Source organism: Prinia subflava, chromosome 3 (assembly GCF_021018805.1).
Source record: "Prinia subflava isolate CZ2003 ecotype Zambia chromosome 3, Cam_Psub_1.2, whole genome shotgun sequence".
In the NCBI taxonomy this organism is placed as follows: Eukaryota; Metazoa; Chordata; class Aves; order Passeriformes; family Cisticolidae; genus Prinia; species Prinia subflava.
In genome coordinates, this window is record NC_086249.1 from 18,245,852 (window position 1) to 18,265,626 (window position 19,775).

The 19,775-nt window shown below is 43.7% G+C and overlaps 1 protein-coding gene across 1 annotated transcript; it reads left to right on the forward strand.

Annotated features, from left to right (window-relative positions):
* The first annotated feature begins 752 nt into the window (after positions 1-752).
* On the forward strand, positions 753-18,076 carry LOC134548528 (antigen WC1.1-like). Its single transcript, XM_063393430.1, has 16 exons — positions 753-822; positions 5,055-5,369; positions 6,887-7,195; positions 8,740-9,054; positions 9,869-10,180; positions 10,477-10,794; positions 11,500-11,814; positions 12,474-12,788; positions 13,551-13,613; positions 13,700-14,014; positions 14,205-14,240; positions 14,544-14,681; positions 14,982-15,077; positions 15,639-15,710; positions 16,747-16,953; positions 17,979-18,076. Exons 1-16 carry the CDS (start codon positions 753-755, stop codon positions 18,074-18,076), a joined length of 3,294 nt encoding a protein of 1,097 aa, XP_063249500.1.
* Positions 18,077-19,775: the final 1,699 nt, after the last annotated feature.

Below are 19,775 nucleotides of genomic sequence, written 5' to 3' on the forward strand. Positions count from 1 at the left end.
CCACTGTTCCAATAACAGCAGCTTTTATTTCCCTGAGGTTGCCATTCTGGAGTGATTGAGAGAGGGGGTAGAATTACTGACAGTGGTCATCTGAAACAAAAAGAAACTCAGCAGAGGAAACAGGAAGGCCTGTAATTTGAATCTTAAGGAAGATATTTTTTTAAGAGCTTCTGCCCAAAACGTTTTGAACAAATAAGGAAGCCTTAAGCCTGCCCCTAAGACAGAGAAGGTATCATTTTTTAACTCACCGAACCACCTCTAGTGATAAACACCCTTTCTGTTGATTGGAGTACAATTTCTCCCGATGAGGTAAGGTACAAATTAAAGGCATTGTCTTTGCCTTTTTTTCTTCTGAAGTGATCCATAAATGACCAGTGTTTTGCACTTTCATATTCCTTTGTCAGGTGAGAAATAATCACTTTGCACACTGCTCTGCCTGTGCCACCAGTGCTGGTCCCACAGTAAAACAATTCCAGTGATGACATCAGATGCACGATCATCCTTCATATAAGGTCACAAGTACACTTTTTGAATTTTATTGGAGGTTTTGGCTCCTTCAGATTGGAGATTAATCTGCCGATAATGTCTAAAAAGGTGAACAGTATTTCTATTGGTTCCTTCAGGTAGCTCATACTAGCACGTGAGTCTATATATTTCCTCCTTCGTAGTCATTTGTGAGATACAGGAATGCACAGCCAGAGCTTTATCTAGGCAGTGCCTGGAAAGTGAAGATTCATCTGTCTGTGGTCAGGATGGCAACAAAAGGGCATCTTTCTGCTCCAGTGCTGTGCTTGAGTCTCCTCTCCATTCAGGTTGCCCTGGGTAAGTACATGTCTTATTTTGCATAGGGCAGAGATACAAAAAAAGTATGCCAATTTAATATAAATATGTTATTCTTCTACCAACCTCTAAAGCAAAGTGATGGAAATGTGTTTACGTATGTTTCTATCTTTGATTCAATCTCCTTGGTAATCCTGAGATAAGGAAGGGTAAGACTTTTGTAAAAGTTTTTTATTTTACTCAGATATCAGTGACTGGCCATTTTCATAAGAATTCAAGTCCAAATTTTGTAACAGTTTAGCTGTACTAAAAACCAGCTGGATATTCTTATCACTGTCTTATCTCTCCTGTTGAGCTCTTTGTAAACAGAATTAATAATTCCAGGTTTTTGTTCAACACCAGTTAAAATGATGTAGCTCTACCCTGTGTCCAGTGGAGTTTGGGTAACACAAACTCCTCAGTTGTTCCTGTATATCTGAAGCTTATCACTATTTGTCTCTCTGCTCTTCTGGAGCTATGTGCACATGCTTGATGCTGGTGATGAGAGACAGATTTTGGAAACCTCATTTTTTTTCTCTCTACACATGGAGGTGACATTATGGCATTGTGGTGGTGCCGCATGCCCGTATGACGAGAACAGAACTTCACTGTTAATGTTCTGCTATAGCATGGCCCTGGTCTTGAAGATTCTCACCGGTTGTGTGGATGCAGTCAGGGTTCACATGGCAGGGAACACGAGGCACTTTTGACATACATTTTCATAATATGAAGCATTTTTTATTTTGACACCTTTGTAGTGATGTTTAATGTCAACTGAGCTGTACTGCAGAAATGAGAGTGAGTTTTCTGCCAGCTCCTTGTTAACATCAGGGAACAGTAACAGACTAACTGGAAGATGCAGACAAGAGTAGCTTTACAATGACACCTTCATCAGGACCTACCACTCTCTGCTCTGCTCTGGCAGCACTTGCACTCTCCATGCTGCTGCAGGAGTTCTGATGTTCCCCTCGCACAGAGCACTGTGCAGGAGTCACAACCCTTGGAGAGTGAGCTGGCAATCTGCCCCTGAGGCAGCAGGCCTGGGCTGAAAAATCCTCTGAGGGCCTGGGCACAGGAATGCATGGTGCACTCTCATCCTTTGCCTATGAGAAGAGTTGGGTTTTCAGGTGGAGCAAGCAAAAATCTCGTGCCTTCTCAACCAAGCAGAACAAACTACTGAATTGAGAGAAGGTACTTCTGGGACATGATGTGGCATGTGAGAAAATACAAAATTGTATCTGTACGTATCATAAAAAATTCAGAGAAGAGCTATTACAGCAAATGATAGCATTTATTACCAAATATTTCAATCTGTCAGTTGGGTTATGCCTACCTCTTCATCCAGTCTTGCATGCTGTTACATGTTGAAAACATCAGATGTACAATTATTCAAAAATTCAAGTGCACAAAGGTCATACAGTTGAGTGAAGAGCTGTTTGTTTTGCTCCTGGATATGGCTAATAGAAACTGGTTATCAGGTTCCTTTAAAAACGTATTAGGAATTCTACTTCTCTTAGAAATAATTTCTCTTTTAACTGTATAAATGTTATAGCTGTGAAAACTCTTTTTTGGACTATGTTCTTCAAATAACCTGAGGGTTGTTCTCCAGAATATCTTTCTAGAGACTTGTAAAACTTATTACAGAAAGATTATGCTCCCTCTGAGACAACATGTTGCAGGCACAAAATGGTTTTGTAGTTTCCTGAGGATTGTGCTATGCATGTGACTTTCTTACTCAGGAGACTTGAAGATATTTTGCAGAAAAAAATAGGTTTTGGAAGCTACCAGTTGTCAGTCACTTGAATAACCACCTTGTTTGTTTGTTTCCAAATTTAAATGATAGGCAGGAAATTGTGAGGAAATCCAGCAGTGTTAGCAAGGAGGTGAAGCCTTTGCCTGTGTATGAGAGGTGATCATGTGTCAAAGCCACATTGTCTGTGTCTGATGAAGCAGCTACAGACCACATGAAGATGGAAAAACTGCCTTCCAATTGACTACTGCTAGCAGTTTATTCTGCAATAAGAAATGAAACAATGGTTAGTTTTGGAAAGAAATGGCTGCACTAGCACCAACTCATGGGTTAAGACTGACACACTTGCAGTGAGTAGAGAGAAGAATTAGATTTGTTTCCAAATGCAAAGAAAAATTAAATATTCTCAATTCACAATTTCAGATGACAGCAAAATGTGTGATATGTAGAAACACCTCTCTCTTCTGAGGAAGAGAGGGAAGACAATATTTTATATAAAGGACTATTTGAAAAAAATCTTACAGGAAAACCCAAGGCTCTTAATGCAAGTTATCTTTTGTCACTTATCATATGCCATCATTGATAGATGATCTTCCTGGTCTGTTTGCAAGATTTGCACAGCTGCACTGCTTTCCACCCACATCAGTGCCCAGTGCTGGATCTGGATGAGTACTGCAGGTTTCTCTTGGCACCTGGTCACTGTGGCTGTGAGTGCAGATTAACAGGGCCCATGGCACGGCTGTGCCAGAGTGGAACGCAGAGGCACCTCCCACATAACACAGGCAGTGAGAGAAGGTCCAGGTCTCTGCTTAAATGGCGGGGAAGGACAAGGCCATTAAGGATTCAGGACATTGACAATTGGATCAAACCTGTCCTGTAAATGTTTGCTTTAATATTTCATCATGTGTCAGGTCTTAAAACAGTAAAAATCTGTGAACAAAGTTATTAGGCTTCTTATGTGACATCCTGCAAACCTCCTTTAGCTATGTGGTCAATCTCAATAATCCCCCAGGCCCAAAAGAAGCTGCCAGCCCTCTTCAGGGATTTACCTGTTCCATAACGTGCTGAAATGCAAACCTGATCAAACTGAAGACAAAAGTCAGATGCAGTGGCCAAATTCTTCCTGTTTCTGTTGCACATTTACCTTGTAGTTTGTCCTTAACCTGTGAATACAACAGTCCTGCATGTGATTTTCTACCATATGATTTTCACATTTCATGGGTATCCTCTTTCCTGCTTCAAACAGCAGTGACTTTGATCCAGTGATAGTGAGGCTAACTTTTAGTCCAAACAGTCACACACATGTAACACTCACGTAAACACATACCCACACACACCACAGCTGTACGTGGCTGCCCACACAGACGGAAACATGCGACATGTGACACACGTGACACAGACATGAACAGCACCAGTGGCCTTACAATGATCCATCTTAACTTCTGTAAGGCCTTTGACACGGCCCCACACAACAGTCTTGTCATTAACTTGGACATATCTGGGTTTGATGGATGGACTATTCAATGGATAAGAAACTGGCTGGATGCATGCATCCAAAGAGTTACAGTCAATGGCTCGATGCCCAAATAGAGCTCAGTAACAAGTGGTGGTGTCCCTCAGGGGATGGGAACTGTTCAAAATCCTTATTATTGACACTGGTAGTGGGATTGAATTCACCCTTGGCAAGTTTGCAGAGGACACCAAGCTCAGTGGTGCAGCCATTGAGGAAAGGAATGCTATCCAGAGGAATCTTGACAGGCTTGAAAAATGAGCCTCATCCCATGATGTTCAACAAGACCAAGTGCAAGTACATGGCTCAGGACAACCATCAGGATCAGCACAGACTGGAGGATGCACAGCTTGAGACCAGCCCCATGGAGGAGGACTTGGGGATACTGGTGGGGACAAATTGGACATGAGCCGGCAATGTGCCCCTGCAGCCCAGATAGCCAACTTTGAGCTGAGTCTTCAAGTAGAACCCCAGACCTGAACACCTCTCCAGTAGCTGGCTTGGCCCCTCTGGTCCCTCTGGTAGCCAGCTCCTCCAGTTACCTCACTCCCACAGACACACGCAAACTTGGCTTCCAGGCCAATTAGCTCACAGGATAATGAAGCTTGATCTACTGTAGCAATCACACTCTGACAGGCAATCCCCTCATCCACTCCACTTGCCAGTGTTTATTGTGGTAGGCTTTGTGAATCACAAAGCAAAGACATTACTCAGCATTTCCCAGCCCTGATAAGTCAGTAAAAGAGAAACTGCCTGACGTTAGAAATAATTTACATTTTAGCAGTGCAGTTAGCTCAAACTTGTAAATACAGACTACTCTGCAAAAAATATGGTCTTTAAGATGGGCTGTTTGGAAAGGTGAACCAAAGAAGTCTGATGTAAGAGTGAATTAAGAGCAGTGATGATCTCAATAACATCTGCAATAGATAATCATGATTAAGCTCTGTCCTTTCTATAACCTTACTCTGTTTGAAGGCGCTGATGAATTGAGGCTGTCAAACGGAACTGGCCCCTGCTCTGGGAGAGTGGAAGTAAAGCATGAGGAGCAGTGGGGAACTGTGTGTGATGGTGACTGGACCATGAAGGATGCTGAGGTTGTCTGTAGGCAACTCCAATGTGGATATGCTGTTAAGGCCCTTAATCGAGCTCCTTTTGGAGAAGGAACGGGACCCACGTGGTTGTACCGAGTTGATTGCCAAGGTGATGAACCTGCTGTCTGGAACTGCACACACAGAGGATGGGGTGCTTTTACCTGCCCTCACTACTTTGATATTGGCGTGATCTGCTCAGGTAAGAAGTGATCCAATCTTGTATAACAGAAAAAAGATATGAGCCTGGGATCCAACCTTGTCCTAGTTGGATAAAGCCAAGTACTCCCTCTACTCATCCAAAGAAAGTTGCTCCAGCATTAATTCTGACTGTGAATGCAAGCTGACTTTTCCTGAGCACAGCAGTGACATAAAATGAGCATATTAAACGACAGAGCAGAGAAAAAAAAAAAAAAAGGGGGGGGACTATTTTTTCTACCACAGCTCTCCCAGGCAACAGGAGAGCAGTACTGAACTGTCTTTGACTGGGAATGGGGGCAAAAAACAGCAGGTGTAGGTAGAGAAGCAAGAAAATGCAATGTCATACAACTGCCCTTCTTCTCCAGATCTTCAGGTAAGCTAAGACAGAACAGTCTGAAATGGCAAAAGAAGTCCAATGTCTGTTTGGCTGCTTCATGTGCAAGATGTGCATAGTTTTACTCTTTGGAAAAAGAACCACTGCAAGAGGTTTTTCCCTTCCCAGCTTCAAGACTTTCCATTTGTCATTTTATTGATTTTTTTGTAAGGTTCCTGTTCAGGTTCCGGTTCAGCCCATTAGTCTAGACTGTCTAAATGTCTCTGAGTGTCAGCTCTGCCCTCGTGGTTATCTCCCCATCCCCCTAAAACCGTAAGAGTGTACTCCATCACCACCTCCATGAAGAGAAGGCACTGAGCAGAACAGGCCCCTGGAAAGACCCAACAAGTGATATTCCATTTCCTGACAGTCTTTAGGCGGAGTGCAACTCACTAATGACTGAGCCTGACCATTCAATCAGCTGCTTAACCATGTTGTCCTTCCAGCCAGACAGTAAAATCCTGGTTCTTGGACATAAGAATATTGTGCAAGACAGTGTTAATGGCAGTGCTAAATGTGAGGTAAATGACATGTGCTGCTGTCCTCTCATTCATAAATCCATTTTAATCAGAGAAAGCAGTATGGTCCCACAGGCTTGATATATGCTTGATAAAACTGTGCTGACTCTCCCCATTCATCTCCTTGTGCCCACAAATGAGTTCCTCGAAGTCTCACTCCATATTTTTTTCAAGTACCACAGTGAGGCTGGTCAGCCTGTAGGTCTCCAGATTGTCTTTTTAGCAATTTCTGAAACTAGGTGCAACACTTCCTGTTTGCTCTTCCTGGAGTGCTTCAGCTTCCTGTTCATTGAAAATAATTGTGTCTCAATGACACTCACTAGTAAATTGCTATTTGTCTCTTTATTTATTTGGGGATTTCTACTTCTCAGTCACTGGCAGATGTTCAAAGCTTCCTCCTTTCCCAAGGATTTAGTATTTTCACATACTGAGCAATAAGCAATCTCATACACCATTTGCTTTTTTATCAGAGCTACACGGGAATTGCCCCAGTCACAACTCAAAAGTATCCATGGTCCCCAGAGAAGTGAAATATGTCTTGCCCATTAAGGTACAGGAGTTATGAAAATAGGTCAGTACAACCAACCCTTGATGCTGGATTTCTCTTGGTTTTTTGGTTTTTTCCAGGCTTCTCTGACCTGCGTCTGACTGGAGGGGACACTTCCTGCTCAGGGCAGCTGGAAGTAAAGCAAGAAGAAACTTGGGCAACCGTCTGTTTCTCACATATTGATTTCAAAACTGCCTCTGTCGTATGTAATGAGTTAGAGTGTGGCCAGGCTGTGGATGCCTTGAGAGGAACTCACTTTCGAGACAGACATGAACTGCTCTGGCAAGAGGAGTTCCACTGTGTAGGGAACGAGACTCACCTTGCGGACTGTCCCAGGAGCATACACCGGACTGACACATGCTCTCATGATGCCACTGTTGTGTGTTCAGGTGAGACTTTGGACTGATGGACATAATTCACCCATGTCCTGTATGCCTTCTTCCTGTTAACCCACAGTTCAGAGCATCTGTTCAGTTCTGTGGCCCTCGGGATCCTTGGATGCATCCCCTACCATGCCTTGAGCCATTCAAGGGGATCCAGAAAATAACAGAGAGCAGCCCCACAGTGTCTCATGCCCTCTACCGAGAGTCTGCATCTAACATGGGCTGTTCTGATCACTTCACTACCACACACAGATATCAAAAGGGCTGCTATTTCTTTTATGTCTTTAGAAATATGCACTCAACAGTCCTAAGAAGGCTCTACTCATCATTCTCTGATAAATAAAAGGAAAAATGGCCAGAGCAGACAAGGAGAAATATTGAGACATTAATTTATTTCCTGTGGTGCCAATGTGTATGTTAATCCCTGGCAGTTCAGTTAATTATAAAACTGGAAGAGGTACCATATCTCCAAAAGGTTGAAGGAGGCACAAGTTACAAGTGTAATTACTTAAAAAAAAGGGAAAAAAGAGTGGTCAGAGGCCTAGATGACTTTCATTGTGACTGGAAGGTAACATTACTTAAGAACTCCATACAGTCATGGCTGCTGTGAACTCTGAATTGTACAGCTGTGTATTGCCAGCCATTGAAAAAGTGAAGATTAGGCCTAACAAACACAACTTTTTCCTGAGGCCACAATTCTAAAGGGGTAAACTAAACCTGGGGCAGAGCTGCTGCCAACAGTCTAACACAAAACAAGCCTTGAAAAGGGCTGGAGTTTGTGTCTGTTTCCTGCCCAAAGGCTTCAGTCTGTTTCAATACTGCCTTGGACACTGTGACCAGTGGCAGCCAAACACCTCAGTTAAGGCATCTAACCTTGGCCTTGGCTCCTGTCTCTATCTTGCAAGAGTCTTAGCTCAGAGCTGAAATCCTGGGCTCATTAGGGGTACAATGCAAGGACAAGGTAAAGGTAGAAAGCAACAGTGTGAGAACACAGAGGGACTGCATGGGGCTGGCAGCAGGACATCACAGTGCCATCCAAGCCTCTCTTAATTTATTGTCAGTATGCTGATGATTGTGGCCTGTGGTGTTCAGAGCCTTGCTCTGGGGCATGGATGAAAGCTGATAGTTCCCCACTGCAGTTTCTGCTTGCCAGGAAATGTGACATGACCAACTACTGGGAGAGAGAGGGACACCAGTGGCTCCTACTCTGAGTCCCTCACATGCGAGGCAGTGCTGAAACTGCCCCTGCAAGAAAAGATGTTGTAAGATAGCAGCAGTCTTGTGAGGAGAGAAGAGAGCAAAGTAAAGAGGAGACACTGAACTTAAAGAGTCAAAAAGGCTTTTAGTCATACAGTGCAGGTTACAACATGGACAATAGAGAGTTTTTTTCAGAGTTGGCTTATCAGCATCCTGTTCTAAGATACTTTCCAGTTACATGACACCTAAATAAGTGCTAGTTTCTTGCAGACAGGGAGAGATGTCTTACAGTTTTCAATGCAATAGCACAAAACCCCAAAATTAACTGCTAAGTTCCTTTATTCTTTCTGCAGGCTACGGTGGGTACAGGCTGGCAAATGGCAGTACAAGATGTTCAGGGAGAGTAGAGCTTCTTCATGGAGGCACATGGGGAACGCTGTGTGACTACCTGTGGGATTTACCAGCTGCCAATATCCTCTGCCAGCAGCTAGACTGTGGAGTGGCACTACTGATACCAAGTGGACAGTCCTTTGGGGAAGGAAATGGATCCGTCTGGAATGGCACATTCAGCTGCCAGAAGTATGGCTCACTCCTGAGAGAGTGTCCCGTGCGTGCTCTAGGTCACAATGAATGCCCTGCTGGAAAGGAGGCTCATGTGGTATGTTCAGGTGAGCAGTGGAAAGGTCTAAGAAGAGAACTGAAAAGCTCCTTCCTTGAGGAAAAGTATGGACTCAAAATTCAAAGGGAATATGTGGAGTCAGGCTTTGTCTTTTGACTGCTGCAACAGGAGTCAAGGCAGCAGTACCACTTCAGCTGTCCCACAAGGCTGCTCTCTCTGAAATGGTCCTAGTGTCAGGTAACAGCAAGAGCAGTGCTGCTGCACAGGCCAGGATGAGCTGGGCACAGAGGCTAAGCACAGCACAGGCAGAGTCATTGACACCAAGACACAATCCATGTGCACAAGGGACAGAGGAAGGTACTGGTTATAGGGCCTAGGAGCAGTCCCACACAAGTTGAAGCAAACAAAGAGATTTAGGGTCTGGCTGGAGAGAACAGCCAGGCATAGCATGAGACAAGACTGGAGATGGTTACACCTGTGTTGTACTTGAGGCAGGGACTGAATTCCTGGTCCAGGTTTCAGTGAGGACTTGGACCAGCAGTTGAAGGATGCAGAGCTGTAGGCGATGTTGGTCTGAAATATTAAGGTCTACTGGTTGACCCAAAGGCTCAAAACTAGTGCCCTGATTTTAAAAGTTTAAGTGGGACCTGATCCTGAGTTCTAGTCATCTTTCTCAGTAAAATAAGCTTCACTGAAGTCTAGTTATGAGTATGAAAATATCTAGTTATGAGTATGGCCCAGTTAAGTAATTTTTACTGCTGAATGATAAGAAAAACTCATTCCCATTTCCCAGTCACTTCCAGGTCCTGCCCATGAGCAGTTGCAAATGTAACACTCCAATATTCCCTTTCTCTTACATTCAGGGTGTCCAGGGGGCAGGTTGGTGAATGGCACCACGTGCTCTGGCATAGTGGAGATCCGCCATGGAGACACGTGGGGAAGACTCTGCCACTCCCACTGGAATTTGCAAGCTGCCAGTGTTCTCTGCCATCAGCTGAACTGTGGCTATGCAAAATCAATCCAGATGGAAGGCGGTTTTGTGGATGGAAATGGGCCTATATGGAGAGATGCTTTTCACTGTGAAGGGACAGAGTCCTGCCTGAGAGATTGTGCTCAAGTGACTTTGGGCAATCCAACCTGTTCAGCCAAGGAAGCAGCCACTGTAACTTGCTCAGGTAACTCAGGAGTGGCCTTTTTTAGGTGGTGCAGCTTCAGACTGAAGCAGTGCTGGTGATCTCACTGACAGGATCTAATCTTTGAGGTAGGGAAGCCTTTCTCACTTCCCATTTCAGGCCCTTCTGTGCATAAAAGCTAACAAAGCCTTAACAGGGGCAGTCTCCTTAACCAGTGGTGAGAATGAATATTTTACCAGCACAGAAATTTGTCTTCCACAGCTTTCCTGCAAGTTATTTCTACTGCAGTAAGATAAGTAGATGTTAGTCAATATATTTCCCAACTCTCTTGCGCCCAGGTCTTGCTGAATCCCTCAGACTCTCAGGGGGTGAGAGCCGCTGTGATGGGCGAGTTGAGGTCTCCCTCCGTGGTGTGTGGAGCAGAGTCCTGGATGACGACTGGGACATTAAGGATGCCCATGTGGTGTGCAGAGAGCTCCAGTGTGGAACTGCTGAGAAAGCCTATTACCTGCCAAAGTCTGAGCGGGGCACGGGTCTTGTTGGCCTAAGGAGCGTCCAGTGTACTGGGAACGAGACCCAGCTGATGCTCTGCAACACCTCCCATTACCAGACAGTGCCAGCGGGAGTGTCGGAAGACGTTGGTGTGATCTGTTCAGGTGAGTCACCTTGTGAAAGGTACAGAATGTTTCAGAGGGTTTCTCCAGCCCACATTGCACTGTGGTGTCACAGATCTTAAGCTGGCTTGAGTCTGAGCTTGACGAAAGCTATGGAAGCAAGTGTAATTTACATAATGTTTTCTTCATCTGAATTTCTTACAGAATTATCTTCCAGAGTCAAAAAAGAATTATTAGAACACAGAAGCTATAAAAACACTAATATGTCAATGATTGCAAAGCATTGTTACTGCCACTTGAGAATTAAATAGCTTCTATTTTGTGACATTTCTATCTCTATACATACTTGCAGCTATTCTACAAAATATTACAACTGTTCTACTCTTCTCTGATTTTGTAACCCATCTGTAAGAGGAACAGTGTCTGTCTCTAACTAAATGAGTATAAATAGAAAACAGGTTGTCTGGTCTCCTAAGATAAGGTGACCTCTGCATATACTTAGTATGATTAGGCACTTCTTGCTTGCAGTGTCTCACAGGAATTAGTCAAACATTCATCTGGTGCAGGAGTAGGCCTTTCCCTTCATGCAGTTTTAGCCTCACAGAACTTCTTCCCAAGCAACCATAGCAGAAGAATTGGGATATAACAAGAACATGATGTCTTAAAAGTGCGTTAAAGATGCTGTCATTATGCTGACCTGTGCATTCTAGTTGTGTTGCATGTTGACATCTGGGTTTTGTTCTACAGGCAGCAGACAGATGAGGCTGGTGAATGGAACAAACCGCTGCACTGGGAGAGTAGAGATTTATCATCATGGCATCTGGGGCACCATCTGTGATGATAACTGGGATCTATCAGATGCCAATGTTGTTTGCAAACAGCTTGGATGTGGGCATGCCATCGAGGCATTTGTCTCTGCTCACTATGGAGAAGGGTCAGGGCAGATCTGGATGGATGACGTGAATTGCACTGGGGCTGAATCTGATCTCTGGGCGTGTCCCTCTAGGCCGTGGGGCCAGCACAACTGCCAACACAAAGAGGATGCTGGAGTCCTGTGTTCAGGTGTGTTTGGAAAACCCTTTGCTGAGCCTGGGGGTTCAGACAGGAGGGTTGTATAAAATGGAAGTTGAGAATAGTGGGGACTTGCTTGGACAGCCTCTTCCTGTCTTGATGACAAGCACAGTTGGTCAGCAGATCTTGGTCCTACCAAGATGCAAAGGATCTACAGAAGCCCATATTATGCACAAACACACACAGACACATACAAAAGTCTGTGGTGTGGTATATTTGGGGGACAAATTTGAGGAGTTTGTAAAGATTTCCACAGCACGGGGCTGTGTGCTTGTTACAGTCAGTACAGCTGGCTCCGAAACCAATGGGAACAACCCACTGTGCACCACAGCATCAGGCAATCTGAATAGTTTATAATGGCTCTGATGCTATTTAAGACAGAATGGCAGCAGCAAGAGAGAGGAGAAATGAAAGAGAAGTGGAAAAAATCACTGATGACCCCTGTAGGCAGTGCAGCCTGTTAGGGCCCGTGTGGGAGCCAGTACAAACCCTGAAAGGACTGCAACCTCTGGAGCATCCACGCTCCACAATATGGGTAGAACCAACACAGGTAGTTACTACTGTAAAAAAAGTGTTACTACACAGGCAGGAAAGCAACACATCACAAGAAATTTGCGGCACTAATTCCATTTTTATGTCTTCACTCCCAGATTTCCTGGCTCTGAGGCTGGTGAATGGCAACGACTGTGCCGGACGCGTGGAAGTTTTCTACAACGGGACATGGGGGAGTGTTTGTTCCAACAGCATGTCCCAGCTCACAGCAGCAACCATGTGCAAGCACCTGGGCTGCGGAGACGGAGGAAGAATAGAGACGGACTTCAGATATGGCAGAGGGTCTGGGCCCACGTGGCTGGACCACATTGAGTGCACTGCGCAGCACAGCTCGCTCTGGCAGTGTCAGTCAGAGCCCTGGGATCCGCAGTCGTGCAGTAACCGAGCCGAAGAGACCCACATTACCTGCACTGGTAATCAGAAATGCTTTCGTGTATGGCCAGACATGTGCATTAACCTGTGCAGGCACATATGGGCATCACAGTAATTACTTTATGTTCACTTGTTATCTGGTGTACATTATTTCTAGTTTCATGAAAATGGCAGCAACTGGTTTTTTGCCTATATCATTGACTAAAATGAGTGATTTAAATTATGAGATTATCACAGAGTGCTGTGGCCCAGTAAAATCCTAAGGAATTCCCTAATAGTATGGTGCCATTGCATATTTTGTAATGCAAAAATCTATGACACACAGTCAGTCTGTGAGACCTGAGTTAGGATGAGACTTCCCAAGAGGTCTAGAGCCAAGTCTAGGTTTCTACATGTAAGGAAGCATATCAGTGTATACACATAGCCATGGACAAGTGTACAAATCAGTTTAGTTCTAAAGGTCCATCTGTAATGCCTGCTCTTATGACAGTATTTCACACCTATGGGTAAAAATATTTCTATTTAGATAGATAGATAGATTCACTATAATAAAAATTAATTCTACATGACATTCAGATATCCTGAAAGGGATTGCAGCTGTCTCATGAGAAGAAGGAAGGTATAACCATCAGGAAGGTTATTACTCACAGCAACAGCCAAACAGCCATTGCCAAGAACTAAACAGGGGATACAGATATTTCAGGAAATAATTAACCTGATGGTTAATTTTCAGGTATTTTATACTCCCTCAAACTTTTTCAGAGAACAATAAAATTATTTACTTCATTATTTAAATTCTGCAGGAAGAAAGGAGGCAACATCTCCAGCTGCATTTGCTGAATGTCCAAACTCTACAAGTTGTTCAGGTACCTTCACCTCTTTCTTTTTCCTTATTGGTCCCTGTGGACCTTCCTGTTGTTTCAGTAAAACAGAACGTTTCTGTGTTTTGCAGACAGGGAGAAGTTACGAGTCATGGGAGGAGAGGGTGAATGTTCAGGCAGAGTGGAGATGTGGCACCAAGGTTCCTGGGGAACAATCTGTGATGACGCCTGGGACGCAGCAGATGCCAACGTTGTGTGCAGGCAGCTGGGCTGTGGATCTGCTGTGTCTGCTCTGAGTGAAGCTGCCTTTGGGGAAGGGACTGGTCCCATCTGGTTGGAGAAGGTGCACTGTAAAGGAACAGAGCTGTCTCTTTGGGACTGTCCTGCCAAGCCTTTGTTTGGCAAAAACTGTGATCATAAGGAAGATGCTGCTGTGAATTGCTCTGGTTAGTGACTGGTCCTTTATTACACAGGTCTGGGAAGGAGGTGGGTAGGGAAGCATTATGCCAGCTGTACTCCCCTGTGACTAGCCCTTTCATAATTTTGACTGCAAAAACATCACAAATTATATGAAGATAATCTCCCTATTTTTCACACTTGCTTCTTCCTTAATCTGGACTCATCTTCCTTTTGCAGGTGTAACAGAAACAACAGCATCACCCACAAGAGCAGGTAAATTCTTTCTCTCTCCTTTCTTTTTCCCATCAAATGACAATTTAATGTCTCTGATACTTAGTAGATAATACAGTAGTTTATTTCAGCTCATCAGAAAGCACTTCCCATAACCTTTCATAAAGGAACACTTATTGGCACCACCTCGAGCTGCTGAATTTTATCTGTTTGGGCAGGACCCATAACAGAGCAGCAGGTGCCCTGCCTCACCCTGCTAGTGTGGGCACAGCAAGAGGCTGCAGACGAGGTGCCTTTTGGCACACATGATTCCTCTCTACCTATTTCCTCTTTGTTTCCATTCAGGTCGTCCCCGCCGCCCCGCACCAGGCAGTACGAGACCTTCAGTGCCTGTCATCCTCTGCATTATCCTGGGCATCCTCCTCTGCCTGGTCCTTGCCATTCTTGCTGGCCAGATCCGACGTGCCAGGGCACAGCAGAGAGGTGGGTCTCTCAGGACTGGTACGAAATGCCTCCTTTACGTGGCCCCAAATGTTTAGTTGGCTGCAGAGGCAGTGGGAATGGGTGACTGAAATGAACTGCATCTGTTGCCACACAGAGATTTGTCACTTTCTGGCAGTGAAAGAGCCCAGAGGTGCTTATCCTTTGTCAGCACCTCTTGGTGCCTTTCTAGGTACCAACCAGGCCATGCAGACAGACCACTGTAAGGCACTGCTCCTTTTCATGGCTCCAGCCTGAGTATAAGCAGAGACTGTGAAAGTGATCATTACCTTTTACTTTCAGGCTTCAAGCTATCCTACGACCCCTTCTCGGAGGCTGTCTACGAAGAGATTGATTACAACCTGATGAAGGAAAAGCAGGGCGTGACTTTCCTCTCGGGTCCGTGTGTCTTGCTTTTCTCAGGGGAAAGCTCCTCCTCTCTGATACTCCAATCTGATACTTTGCAGCTCCCAAATCTACTGAGAAATTTAAAATTCCTGGATTTGAGGAGAGAAGTTGCCTGCCCAGTGGACTTTGTCAATTCTTCTCCTAGGGGCAATTTGTTTTGTGCAGTCCTCACTGCAGCCATACACCATAGATTAGTATAGGTCAAACAAACAAAAGCCTTTTGCTGCAATTATTTAAAGCAAGGACAAATAAAAGAATAATTTGCATCTCCCTCACAGCAGCTAGGTCCCTGTAGGTTTCCTCCCATGGACTGCTTTTCTCCCTTTGTGGCTTGCCTGCCCCATGATCCACAAGAGGTGTTATGGGGGCCCCTGAGGGATTCTTGGTTATTCCATTGTAAGCTTTGCAGAAGTAATACTGACTGCCAAAGAATATCCTGGACTTGGATGCTATTACTGTAGCCTGCTCTTTTTCTCATGGTGCAGTCTTAGCACTTAAGGAGAGTTTATTCTGATATCATGCTCTTACTTATTTGCCTAGATTCTTATTCAGAGAGCTCAAAACCAAAGGAACAGTTTTATAGAGCGGACAGTGAGGAAGAAAATGGTCCTAGAGCAACTCAAGGTAATGTGAGAAAGGGTTTGTACAAAGAGAGAGATCCCAAATCAGGATCTTTTAATATCCAAAGCATTATGAGTAATTAAGACTTCCATTTCATGTCCTAGAGTGATGTTTCCTTGTAATTCAAAATCCTCTGTGCGACCCTTGTGATGAAAGAATGCCATACAATCTCATACAGAAGTGCTAGTTTTCTATATGAGAAATTCAAAATAAATGTTTGCTGGTAGTTCTGCTCACACTTCACAGGATCCAGTCACATGAATCCAACAATGTGACAACTGCTACTGCTGCTCCCAGACATTGCAACCATAAAAGCTTGCAAACTGTTGCCTTATTTCTGAGACAAATGGAGAGAATTAAAACAGAGGAAAGACATATTCCAGATAAGAGCACTGGTGTACAATTTGAGCTGATCAAGGGATCTTAATCCAAGTGATCTGAAGAAAACACAGATTCCTAGCTGTGGGGTTTGCCTGGGGGGTACATTTGGTTTGTTGGTTGTTTTTGTCAAATAATTTGAAATAAGTGAGGGAGAGCAAGTGTTTGGAGAAGAACTGCATTTTCCTAGAGCTGATCAAAAAGCTTTGTTAACAATTGCCTGGTGTCCAAGAGATCAACTGCCAAAGGCACAAGCAGGTTTGGACCTCAATGGCCCATATCCCTGACTCTGCACCATGTCTTTATTTTCTACTGCTTTTCTTACATTATGGACATTTTTTTAGGTAAAAAAACTAACTAAAAGCTTTTTCTTACTTGCTTTGAAGTGCTTATGGAGAAGACAGTTATTCTAAATAATTTTCTTTTATTCAGATTGAATATTGATTTCTAGGTAAAAAGTGAAACAGGATAGCTTTGATATCTTTCATGTTTATACATGTATTATTGATAAGCATATGTATATACAATAAAACTGTGCACACTGACAATCCCTGAGGGATGGATTCCAGTTAAATACACACAAGTCAGTATTACAGCCCTGTGTTGCTGGATCGTCAGCTACTGCTTTCCCTAGTGGAACTTAATATCTGTACTGTTCCAGAGACCTCTCCAGTGCCTGAAAATGCCCTGGAAGATGGTTATGACGATGCAACAGAAGCTCCTGGACCGAGAGATGCTTCTCTTTCTGGGCAGAATGAACAGGAAATCATTGGGATTCCTGGAGAAAGTGGCAGAAACAAGGATTCATGGACAGGTGAGGCTAGAAGAGCAGTGCTGTTCTGTTCTGACAGCCAGCTAATCTACACCTGTGCTCTGCCTTCCTTACATCAATAAAATTCCTGCCTGTGGCCAGCCCAACCTAAGTTTCCAGTGCTGCAAATCAAAATTGTTACTTCTTACTAGAATAACCATGGAGACAGAGGGTTGCAGTCATCTTTCAAACAGACTTTTAAGTACCCGAAGACTGATAACAGTTTGTTCACATACGTGTCCCCAGTTCTGGTTTGTAATTTGTTTCTCTAGACAGCTACAACCTAAATTAGTCAACTGTCTACTCAGGCCTTGTAGACAACATTCTGCTCGTGATGTCTCCACTCAGTCTATGTCAGTAGGCCTTTATCTTTAAAAAATTGCTCAAACCCAAAACTCTACAGTATTTCTTTACAGCATGGTACTGAGATCTTACTAGTGTCAAGTAGAGCAGAAGGACCAGCTCTTATTTCTTACAGCATATCCTTCTTTGATATCCTTTATGATGCTAATGTGATACTTCCCTTTTCTCCAACTACATGACAGGCTTGAGAGGGCTCAATGTCTGATGCAGCTTCAAATTGTTCTTAGTAAAATACTACATATCATTAGACATGGATTTTTCAAATTACACAATTGACTGTTTCTCCCTTCATCTGTAGTCTCTTAAGTGTCCTTATTAGATCTCATTCCATGGCCATGGAGGATGGATTCAGCTAGGTTAACTGGGAAACACCTTCTGATCTGAACTCTGCTTCTTGGAGTAGTGATAAATACTTCTATTTGAGATGTGGAAAAATAATCAAAATATAGGACTCAAAGTAACTAGAGAGACATTAGAGATTTTTTTTAACAGCCCATGAATATATTCTTTTTAACATTGTGTATAAAGCTTGATCCTTGGATATGCATACACGCAGCAGAAGGCAGAGTGACCTAAGCATTCCTCAGGTCTTTCACAGTCACTCCTATCCAAGGTTCTAATTTCTGGAGGAGACAACTGGCAGCTGCACAACCACACAGAGGTAATATGTACAGGAGGTGCATTTATCTATCTCAGTGTTCTTCCCTTCCTGTTTTCAGACTGGACTCCCAGAAACAGGACCTCTGAGGCTAAGAGACCCTCATCCCCTGCTCTTGAAGATACAGGCTATGATGACATTGAAGAGCTGGGACTCTGATAGAGACTGCTGAGCTGTACTGACTTCTTCTGGAAATACACCACTGTTCATAAAATGCTAATCCTGTACTAGCAGAACCAGAATAACCTGCATTTAAGATTAGTTTGCATAAGTCTGGGTTATTTCCAGAAAAGAGATTACATATATAATCATAATACATAAAAGATATACACACATGGCTGCTAAGAAAATCTTTCCAATTTCTCTTATAATTTCTTGTTGCTTAGACTTAGTGGACACTTTTTGCTTTATTTTAAATATCTTCATTTTAATTATTTTTTTATTGAGTTAATTTTTAAAATTATAATATTTTCTTCTTAGAAACTGTCCAAAGATCTCAAATTTATGCTTTTCCTCCCAGATATATGGGGACAGCTTCTGGGAATTGTTTGGAATGGAGACTGAACTGCAGGAAAATCATTAAAATTTTGTTTCAGCCAAGTCTTTGAGAAAAGAATTCTTACTAATTGCTTCTGCAGCAACGTCTGCAAGCTCTGACAGGTGTGCTGCAGACATGCTGTGAGGCACAGAAGGAGGGAAACACACACACCCATGGGATTTAAATGTATTATGCAATCTACTTTTCCCAGCTCACTAACAGGAAAACTGGGAAAGTAGAAAGTTCTCGCAAAGAATAGGAAAAGGCAGCAGAAACTGACAGGGGCACCCAGTTCTATGCCAGAAAAAGGCGTAGCAAGCTCTTTATCCCTGTCAGAACTATCTAGATAGGGCAGAACTTCTCCTCTCCAAATGCACCAGGAAATGACCAGGAAGAAGGAATCCCTGGGGACACAGAGATGGCAGCATCTGGTGTCACAGGCATGATCCAGTTGAGCTGAGTGCTCCCCAGCTGACTGGGGTATATAATCCTCAATATCACTGAGTAAGTGGACTGATGTGTTAAAATTTGTAGCCAAATTCTTACAGCATTCTGCCCATACCTGAATAGCACCCGCACAAGGACATTTTTAGGATAACTGGAGTCATTTGATTAAAAGCATATTAACAACACAAGATTAATAAAAGACGTAAAATGGCTTAACTGTGGGATCTATCAGGCAAAGTTTCTCTTCTAAGGGATGAAAACATGCATACATGATGAAACCCAGGAGGATCAGGCTACACCTGAGCTCATTACAAATCCATCTTTCAAACTTTTGAAAAAAAAAGACACAAAAGGAAGATGTGAGTGGGGTTGCAGGCAGCAGTGCTTCTTGCAGTCTGTGTAGCCAGCTGTGTTGAGTCACCTCTGTGTGTACATATTTTTCTCCCTGGGACTCACTACCGGCTGAACCAACCCTTGGGAAAGCAGCAGTCACATCCGTAGGCTCCTGAAGAGAGGAACCCACAAACCCCAGAGGATGCCTGAGGCAGTGACTTATTGCAACTCTTTGAAGTCACACTCTGCAGTATTTTTGACCCCTTGAGAAAAACATAACGCAGGACTTCCCTTTGGAGAAGCCCTACCAATTCTCCTAAATAGAGTTTTTATTCACTCACTCTTTCATTCTTTTTTGCCACCAATATGCTTGGTAAAACTTTACACTTCAGATTCCCAGCCAAATCTTCTCTTAACCATTGGCTCACTGCCCGGTACTCAGGTGTTGAGAGACTTCAGCGAGGGGTCACAACCTGTTGTTGGCACTTCAGGTTTTTCATTCTTGAGTTAAAGTTACCCATGACTCAGAAAGCTGCTTTG